The following is a 10,222-nucleotide window of genomic DNA, read 5'->3' as shown; positions in this document are numbered from 1 at the left end:
GCGGCTCGCAGGGCCCCGCCGGGGGTCACCCGGAGGTGCCTTCTGCCGGGGGCCCAGAACCGTTACCCTTCGGCGGGGGCGTCCGGGAGGGCGTCCCAGGAAGCAACCGGTCCCCGGGGACTCTGGACCCGGCTTGCCAGGGGGTTTCCAGGGCCCCCGCCGGCTCCCGCCTTCTTTCGGCTGCGGGGCAAACTCGCCGCCGGGCAGCTCCCCCGGGGTGGCGCGGCCTCCCCGCGCGGGGCCCGGCCTCGAACCCGCGGCGCCCGGGCCCCGGGGCGCGTCCGGCTCGCCCCACCCCTGCAGCCACTCGGCTGCGCCCCGAGTCCCGCGGCAGCCCCTGGGCCGCCCGGCCGCCGCCCGCCCAAGGCTCCGCACCACAACAGTTCGCTCCCCCGCCCTCCGCGGGACAGCGGAAGTCCCGCCTCAGCGCGACCATTGGCTGCGTTTGCTCTATGGGCGGGGCCTCCGCCGCCGCTGGCATGCTCCATTGGGCACCTCCGCCGCCAGTCCTCGGAGCCTGGCTACTTCCTGGACTCTGCTGGGATGGGTTCAAAGTAGAGAAAGTGGAAGAGGGAAGAGTTACCCGGTGCGGGCGGGGAACGGGGCCGCACTCTCTTCAGGCCGGGGGAGGGATGGTGAGCGGGGGTCTGGCTGGACAGAGGGCCAGACTCCCGGAACGGAGGAGCACATTCGGGGGCGTACGGAAGTGCAGACGTGGGCGGGGGTGCCGAGGGACAAACATAGGGAGGGGTATTTGAGGGGGGACCTTACGGGGATAGAGGTTCTGCCATGAGAAGGACAGACAGGGTAAAACCGAAGAACCAGGGTTCAGAGGACCCGCAGACCGGTGGGACGTAGGGTGGGTGAAATAGGACAGAAAGCCAGACATGGCGGGAAAGACTGAGGGACAAGCCGGTACAGATACGTGGAAAGACATGCAGAGGAGAGGATGAGGGACTGATGGCGGGTGTTGCAAGGTAGTCGGATGCTTCCGGGCGGCGGAGACTTCAGACTGTAGAGACGGACTGGCTTGGTGCGCGCGGAAAGAGGAGGAGAGGGAGGAAGAAGACCCCTAGGGGGCTTGGGTGACCCCTCGGCTGGGAAGAATCGGAAGTCATTATAGGGTCTAGAGGGTGGACTCGGTGAACCGCGGGGAAGAGGAGGGGCTGCGGAGCACGCGGAGAAAAGGTTGGGGGTGGAGGATCAAGGGCCAATCTCCGCATAGGGAAGGGCTTGCGGTGTGCGGAGTCCCTCGCTGGAGCTCTGTAAGCCGTAGCTTCTATTTCAGCCTTCTGGTCTGCCTGCAAGGTGACCGTGCCCTACCAACACTCTGAGCTTGGGGTTCGGCGCCAGGGCATCACACACACTTTAAAAGGCCTTGGGGAAATCTTCTAGTCTAGCACCCCAGTTAGGCCACCGTTGAGTCACAAATGAGGGCCTGTGGCCCGTCGTAGGGACTAGACCAGGGTCACGCTGTCATGCAATCATTTAGGGATGGGTAGCATTGACGGGGGGGGGGGGGGGGGGGAGGGGGGAAGGGTGGAGAGGCGGTACGGAGGGGCGAATGTTAGGTGTGCAGGTGTACCTATTTTGGTAGTACTAGCTGGCTTGGCGTTGAAGAGGCTTCTTGTTTGCGTCCTGATGAAAGAGGGAAAACCACCAGTTTCCATGTTCTTAAGCAGATGCCCTGTGATCTTAAAATTTCTTCAGTAACTTTAACCATATTTGTACGCTCTAGCCTAGTAATTTCACATGTGGGATAGCCATTTTAGGAAATTGGCCTACCAGAGAAAAAATAAAACGATGATGTCCGTTGTAGGAGTATAACAGGAAAATTGAAAAAGAACCTCAAGTTCCACGAGAGAAGTGGTTAAGTAAACTAACATCTTCAGAATGAGATATTTTGTGATGTTTTCCACATTTAAGGTAGTTTCAACATCAATGTAAATTTTTTCTATATATAATAATTCATCATTTACTCTTCAACAAAGAATTGATGAGTTGGAGAAGTGCTCTATTCATGGTAAGTTAAAAATGCAGGATATAAAATTGCATATGGGATATGATGTGTGTACATCTTAGTTTAAAAAAAAAGGGGGGGGGAACAAAGCAACTATTTGTGTATCAAATGTACACCGAAGTACTAATAGTAATTATTTGTGGGTAGCGGAAATATGGCTGATATTTTTCTCCTTTTGGTCTACTTTGCATTTTCCCCAACAAGCATTTACTGCTTTTGTAGTAGGAAGAATAGAGTGAAAATTAATGTAAAAAAGGGCACAGTTTAATAAAATTTCTCACTCAGAGTTCATACATTCAGAAGCAAATTATCGAGCATATTATGTACACTCCTTTCAGGGTTGGCCACAGGAGAAGGATAGAACATAATCGCTGCCCTAAAAGAGAGTATCTTCTAGTAGAGGAGCTCAGATACATATACAAAAAACAGCTGGGTATCCGTACAAGTCAGCGTGTGATGTTGGTTCCAAAGTTGACCTGTATAGGTGAGTGCTCTACATTTCCCACATATATTTCACCCTTACATTTTTTTTTTCAATACCCCACTTGCATCCAGCGCCAGGCTGCTACAAAACACACAGCTTCCTCAGCAGTAGCTTCCTCTGGCATTGCCCCTAGAGCAGGGGAGGAGGACAGACAGGTGACATTTCCTTGGGTGCTCTTTCTCAGCCCTACGGGTATTGGCTGCTCCTTATCTGTTATTTCTGTATTCTGTAGATTTCTCTTTACTCTCTTTTACTACAGTACCCTGTTATAATTAATAACCACATTAATTTTCCTCCTTTCAAATTGCTGTGTGATTTCTGTCTCCTAATTGGACCCAGACTGATAACCCCAACCTCTGTGTAATTTTTTGAGTAGTGGGGGGGCATATGCTTTTAACTACCCCTTATATACAATCCTAGAGTCTTCCTTCCAGGAATATTTTATTGTAAGTTCTCCCCCATGTTATTATGTAGTTCAGTTCCAAATAGCAATATTTGGAAAAAATTCTGATTCCTTTGCTAGGGGAGTAAATCCGTAATTCCAGAAAGGAAATATAAATATTCAGATAATGAAGAAATGAATAGAGAAAGCTTCTGTGATTCTTGGTCTGCTTTGTGTAGGATTTGAGATTGTTGAAACAGTCAAGAGAATCTGCTTTGCTACCGAAGCGAGCACCAGATAATGAAGAAATGAATAGAGAGAAGCTTCTGTGATTCTTGGTCTGCTTTGTGTAGGATTTGAGATTGTTGAAACAGTCAAGAGAATCTGCTTTGCTACATTTATAAATTTAGGTAATTAATTTACGACAGTTGCTTAAGTGCTTAGAAAGCTCTTGCTTTTAAGATTTTCAAGTTGGTCCTGTTGGGCATTTAAAGTGTTTGAGAAAATTAGGCATATTAAATTTGTAATTGTAGTCTGAAATGTCTAAGGGAATTTGATTAATTAAAGCTGTAAGTCTATGAAATGTTTAAGGAGGACTGAATGTACTAAAACTTCAGAATTAATTCAACAATAATCAAAGAACAAGTAAAAGTGATCTTATCTTTATACAAAAATCACTAGATTTATAATAGAATAACAAGATTTGTCAATTGAACATAGGCCTTTGACAAAAGCTAGGTTTTATAATGGGCAACTTGAGTCTGTAGCTGTAAGATTCTTTTCCATGTCCAAATCTACCTCCAGATATTTAAAATCACAGGTATATAACCCCCAACCTTATAGTTCTAGCTGAGGCCTCTCTTCTGAGCTGCAGAAAGCAACATCCAGTTCTTTGCTCAGACGCTCAAGAGGCATCGCATACCCAGATGTACAAGTTAGAAACTTTTCTGTTCCCCGAATATTTTAACTATGCAGCCTGTACCCCTTGATTCTCCGTGCCTTTCACCCCACTCAAAGCCCACCCATCATCGAAGCACATTCTCCATCCGAAAGGTATTTAGAATCTGTCCCCTTTGCTTCATACCCTACGGCCAGCAGCACTAGCGGAGGGCACTATCATCTTGTGCCTACAATGCATCACTGGCCTCTCAGCTGGTCCCTAAAACACTCTCTTCTGACAGAGCCTCCATACAAACCAGACCTTGCTGTACAATTCTTAAGGCCTGGTGCCAGCTTTCCAGCACATTCTAACAGTTCCAGCTACTATCTCTTGGCTCCGAAGCCCTGGCCCAGCTCTGTTATTCTGCCCCAAGTTCCTCAAATAAGCTGAACCCCACCCTACCCCGAGGTCTTTGCATTTGCATTTAGCTCTACCTGCAAGGTGGTTCTGCTTGCTCCTCCTGATGCACAGCTGGCTCCTGCCTTCAAGTCTTAGTTTATTTTTTTTTTAGAGAGAGGGAGAGAGATGGTGGAGGGGCAGAGGTGGGGGGGAGAGAGAAAGAGAGAGAGAGGAGAGAGGGAATCTTAAGCAGGCTTGGTGCAGAGCCTGATGCGGGGTTCGAGCTCACAACCCTGAGATCATGACTGGAGCTAAAATCGAGTCAGATGCTTAACTGATGTACCCATTAAAGTCTTAATTTAAATGTCACCTCTGCAGAGAGCCTTCCCTGATTAAAAGGACCCCCCCCCATTGCCCATTGCTGTACTCCTTTCAGTGTCTTTTCTTATTAGCACTCACCACAATGTGCAATTGTCCCCATTTCGAATATTAAGCTCCATGAAGGTGAGGACCGGGTCTGTCCTGTTTGTTGTAGCTCCAGGGCATAGGACGCTAATTCTCCAGTTCTGGTGGATAATAAGAATGAGGCTCAGCAAGCATTTTTCAATGAATCACTTTATTTTTTCAGAAAAGATTTGTTTATTTATTTGACAGAGAGCGAGCACAAGCACGGTGAGTGGCAGAGGGTGAGGGAGAAACAGACTCCCTGCAGAGCAGGGAGCCCAATGACGGGAGCCAAATGCAGATGCTCCACCCACTGAGCCACCCAGGCGCCCCTCAACAAATCACTTTAAATATATCCAACTATACCAAAAAATTTATTAAGTAATAAAAAAGATACAAAGCAGTATGCAGAGTATAAATTCCATTTGTTTTTCTGAAAAGGTTTATACACAAATACATATTTTATGGAAACACAAGAAACTAGTCATTGTGGCTGCCTCCACAGTGGGAACTGTAGGACAAGGGAAGAAAGGTAAGAAGAACTTAATTTTTACAACCTCTTTTCCTATTGCATATTTTACAATGTGCCTATATTTCTTTTGCAATAATAAAAAACCATCTTTTGGTATTATTTAGTAAGAAATATGGAATACCAAAGAAGTTGGAAGAATCTCAGATAAAGGATAGTCATTTAATTTTTAATTTTAATTATTTAATTTTTTAAACAATTTTATTTATTTATTTGACAGAGAGAGACACAGCGAGATTGGCAACACAAGCAGGGAGAGTGGTAGAGGGAGAAGCAGGCTTCCTGCCCAAGCAGGAGGCCAGATGCAAAGCTCCATCCCAGGACTCTGGAATCATGACCTGAGCCTATGGCAGACCCTTAATGACTAAGCCACCCAGGTTCCTCTGTTTTTATTTTTAAAAAAGATTTTATTTATTTACTTGAGAGAGAGAGAGAGAGGGCATGCGCGGGGTGAAAGGGGACAGAGGGAGAAGCAGATGCCTCACTGAGCAGGGAACCTGACTCGGGGCTCGATCCCAGAACCTGAGCCAAAGGCAGCCATGTAACCTACTGAGCCACCCAGGGGCCCCAAGTGCAGTCCTTTAAATGGAATAGATTTAGCTTTATGAAAAACCCGCAATATTGTCCTTCGTTTCCTCATCTTGCTGAGGACCTGTGAAAGCTTCCCCTGACTCTGGCACTTGACAGGCATCGGCCGTGGGCCAATGGTAGCCATTGGCGTGGTGGGCAAGAGTAAAGACCCTGGTGTGATCTCCGGCTCTGCCACTTCACTAGCTGTAGGACCGCGGACAGCTCACATGAAGCCTATGAGTCTCCATTTTCTTCATCTGTAAAATGGTGTGATAATAGTACTTCTCTGATGGGGCGATTGTGAGCATCTAATGTGTTCTTGTGAAGTACTTGGCACAGCGTTGTCTCGTACCCAGTAAATGTTCATCCATTACATGCTGATGCCCCTAAACTTCCCCTTGTCCCCAAGCTGAGATTTCTGCAGGTTAGGGAAGGAGACATCATCTTGCCAGATGGCGAGGCTGTGCTCAGTTTTCACTCAGGCAGTCGCCATATCCATCGGCACGGCAACAATTGGGAGACTACTTGATTATTTTATTGTATCTTAACCTCACCTTAAAAAATTTTATAGGAGGAAAAATCAAAGTACCAATAGTAGTGATAAGAAGTATGTGTATATCAAGAAAGTGAAGAGGGGCGCCTGGGTAGCTCAGTTAATTAAATGTCTGCCTTCGGCTCAGGTCATGATTCCAGGATCTTGGGATGGAGCCCCATGTCAGGCTCCTTGCTGACCCTGCTTCTTCTTCCCCTGCTCTCCCTGCTTGTGCTTTCTGTGTCAAATAAATAAATAAATAATCTTAAAAAAAAAAAAAGGAAGAGACAATCAACAGAATGGGAGAAAGTATTTGCAAGTCATACATACAATAAGAGACTTGTATGAATATATAATGAACTCCTATAATTCAAGAATAAAAAAGACAAGGCAGTTAAAAAGTGGGTAAAGTTTTTTTTTTTTTAAGATTTTATTTATTTATTTGACAGACACAGAGAGACACAACTGAGACCACCCAGGCACCCGTTTGTTTATTTTTAAGCACCAGTGTCCATTAAAGCATTTTAGTTGCATGCATATATTATTACATTTGGGGCTCTATCTCACAACCCTGAGATGATGACCTGAAAGAAAAAAAATCAAGAGATGCTCAACCAACTGAGCCATCCACACGCCCCAAGCATCTTTTTTTTTTTTTTTTAAAGTAAGCTCTAGGCCCACTGTGGGACTTGAACTCATGACCCTGAGATCAGGAGTCACGTGCTCCACTGGCTGAGTCAGCCAGGCACCCCCTTATGCATGCTTTTTGATTAGTGAAGAAAAATAACCATATTGGGGGTATAGTAGGAAAAGCAGGAAATGTATCATCAAAGATTGTATTAAAAAATACAGGTGTAATTGCAACTGATATACTCTTTTTATTCCACAGGAACAGATGTGCCCTGTTGACAAAATAGAGCCTTTGTTTGACTCTTTACTTTTGACATTAGTCCCATTTTCAGAAACCAATTATGTATGGAAGTGGGGGTTATGTGCCTTCCGGGGAAAGCAGAAGATCCCTTTGCCCTTTCTGATTCTCCTTCCTTTAACGCTAGATCACCAAGCAAACTTCTCCTAAGGAGTAATTCAGCCGATTCTAGGAGGATGCACATAAATATTGACAAATAATGACCTACATTAAATAAGGTGTCTTTAAGCTGAAATACACATAAAGCAAGGTTATGTGGCTCTTGTGGGCGGAGGCTCATGGGAGCCCACCTCTGTACTTGCCTCAGGGGTGTGGTTCAGTATTTGCGAATTCAGTGTTTGCAGTGATGCAATAGAACAGAATGACTGTGAACAAAGGGAATGAGTTATGTATCAGCAGAAGTGCCATGAAGGAGGCTACATAGCTGCTCAGCATGATGAGAATGATGTGTGAGGAGGTATATTCTTGACAGGGTGGGCTGGAAGTTTCTTGGGAGGGGAAAGCTAAGCTAAAAGCTAGGACTCGAAGTGTGGAAAGAAGCTGCCAGGTGGATAAGTATATCCCAAGTGGTGGGACCAGCAGGGTTCTGGAGGTGACAAAGACTTGGCCTGTGGGGACCTGAGCCCTGCTGAGGAGGTGGTGGAGAAGCAGGCAGGGGCTAGTCTGGAAGGACTGTTAGGACCTAGCTAAGAAGTTTTCATTTTCTCCTAGAGGCCTAGGGTAAAGTTACAAGCAGTGCAGCAGTAATCAGGTGTCGCTGGGCCCTTGTTTGTTTTCGCCACTAGGCTGAAGAGGTCACCAATTGTCCCTTATTCACCTCTGTATTTCCAGGGCTGAGGACAGAGCTGGGGCCAACTACTGCGGCACAGAGCGTGGACCACCGCGGGCCCACAGTGTATATTTCAGTTTGCTTTTGTCGTCTGAATGACCAAGCCCTGGGATTCTGCAGCTGTAGCTGTCAAGAAACTGTCACAGGGACTTTCCCCACAATGTGGACAACCCCAGGATTCAGGCCTCAGCTTCCCAGGCTGAGAGGCCAATGGTGGGGGAGCTCAGCGCTCAGCTCCAGCAAAGGCAGACCCGTCCTCCCTTTCCTCCCATCCTTAGGCAGGAGCTGGCAGGAGATCAGATGCTACTTTAATTCCAAGGGGCTCATGAACAAAAGCTGCCAAGTTGCTTAGAAACCTGCTTTTCTGAGGGTTCACCAGGTTTTCCTTTGTTTCTATGGCATTGTGTGTGTGAGTGTGCATGAGCACACTGAGGGCCATCACCCTGCCAGGTCTGCAGCAAGCGGGACCGGAACGTGAGAACTGCGGGCTGCCTGGGATACCGTCGCAGTCCCCAGGTATCGCCAAGCCAGGCAGCCCAGGCGTTTGAGGGGCAACAAAGGGGAGCCAGCTGCCTTCGGCCAGAGGTGGACAGAGCTGTGAGCAGCTGCAGGAAGCAAGCTTTGGATACTGAATCCTGCACTCACTCGCTTCAGCAACAGCCCAGAAGCCCTAGCATGGGAGATACCAACAACAGAACCGAGAGGGGACACCACTCTCATCCCCTCGCTGACTCGCTGAGCTTGGAAAATAAATTCTCGAGATCAGTGTCACTGCAAAATACCAGATGTAAGATTTGTAGGACCAAGGCAGTCCTAGCTGACCATGATCTAATTTGGTCCCCTTCTTCCCACTGTCATGTGGGAAATCTGAGGCCTTGGGGAGTGGAAGGGACTTCCTCAAGAACACCTAGCGTATCACAGAGGTTGGAGCACTCTTTCTCAGAAGGTCTGTGGGCTGTGAGTGGAGGGAAAATAGCCTAAAGCATAAGCTGGCCCTATATTATTCACCCATTTGGCCCTTCTTCAATTACTTATTGAGCCCTTACTCAGTGCCAGGAGCCCCAACAAGGAGCTAAGATGGATGAGAAATTGAATTTCCCCGTCTTCCCACCTGCTCCGGCGAGGAAGGACCTTTCCTCCCAGCAATCAGTAATTTTGAGATTCTGGCTGTCCTGGATTTCCACGCCTACTGTGCACCCAGCACCTTGAGTCATTCCTGGCTATACATGTCAGCCAACGGCACATCTGATGCTTTCACCCGGCCTGGTTAAAAACCCTCTAAGAGTTCCCACTGCTTTAAAAATAAAGCTCAGAGACTCCTTAACATGGCCCACAAGGCCCTGCAGGGTGTGGCTTCTGCCCTCCCCACCTCCTTCTTTCCTCTTCTCTCTTACCCTGCTCCCGCCTCACTGACGGTCATACCTGTCATGCTCCCCCCACAGGGTCTTTGCACATGCTGCCTGTACACATGGAATGTTCTCTCCTCTCTCTCTTCTTCTTGTAAAGGAATTTAATCTTTATAAAAAGAAGCCATTACAATTTTAGAAGAAAATTAAGTTAATATGGACCTTCTGGTTCCAGTACACAAAACCTGCCCCTCAAAACCTTCCCTGCTCCTGTTCATCAGCCTTCTCCAGGCCGTGGGTGGGTCCACAGCGCCCTCTGGTGGGCTCTGGGTGACAGCACCAGCAGGCAGCTTCCGCCCTTGGTCCTAGCAGTCCCACACCAAGTCTCAACCACAGAACCACAGCTGAAGCTGGAAGCATCACCCAAAACCTTCCCAACTTTATGGCAGAACACTGAGGCCTAGATAGGGGGCAGGATTTGCCCAAGACCTTACAATCCGTTGCAGAGCCAGGCCAGCCAGAGCTCTTTCTATCACTTGGCATTACATATATCTAATATGCAAAGTATCACCATGTTTTGGTAGGTAAAAATTTGTGGCTGATAGGTGAGCATCAGAAATGAACTCTTTCATGTTGTTCTGTCCATCCGAAACCTTCAAGTCCTGGCTGTAGTCTGTAGGACCCTGTGTGGGCTACCCACCTAACCCGGGAAGCTCACCTCCTTCTGTGCCTTCAACATGGGAACTCCTTCCTGCCTCAGGGCCTTTGTACTAGCTGTTCCCTTTGCCTGGAGCCCTCTCCCCCAGAGCTGCATCTTGGATCCCACTCCCTTCTGTGTTCCAGCTCTCACAGAGAGGCACTCTCTCACCAGCCAACCTA

At 47.7% G+C, this 10,222-nt stretch overlaps 1 protein-coding gene and 1 long non-coding RNA gene across 2 annotated transcripts; one reads left to right on the top strand and one right to left on the bottom strand.

Annotated features, from left to right (window-relative positions):
- Positions 1-25: 25 nt before the first annotated feature.
- On the bottom strand, positions 26-481 carry LOC132027519 (putative uncharacterized protein ASB16-AS1). The gene has a single exon (XM_059416330.1). The coding sequence runs from the start codon at positions 479-481 to the stop codon at positions 26-28; it is 456 nt and encodes a 151-aa protein (XP_059272313.1).
- Positions 482-520: 39 nt separating this feature from the next.
- Positions 521-9,239, top strand: LOC132027804 (uncharacterized). The gene is made up of 5 exons (XR_009407209.1): positions 521-586; positions 1,992-2,023; positions 2,359-2,504; positions 5,051-5,141; positions 8,000-9,239. It is a non-coding gene; the product is annotated as an uncharacterized LOC132027804 (long non-coding RNA).
- Positions 9,240-10,222: the final 983 nt, after the last annotated feature.

This window comes from Mustela nigripes, chromosome 12, assembly GCF_022355385.1.
Source record: "Mustela nigripes isolate SB6536 chromosome 12, MUSNIG.SB6536, whole genome shotgun sequence".
Classification (NCBI taxonomy): domain Eukaryota; kingdom Metazoa; phylum Chordata; class Mammalia; order Carnivora; family Mustelidae; genus Mustela; species Mustela nigripes.
The sequence above is the reverse complement of the archived record's forward strand: the minus strand, read 5'-3'. Positions and strand labels throughout refer to the sequence as shown.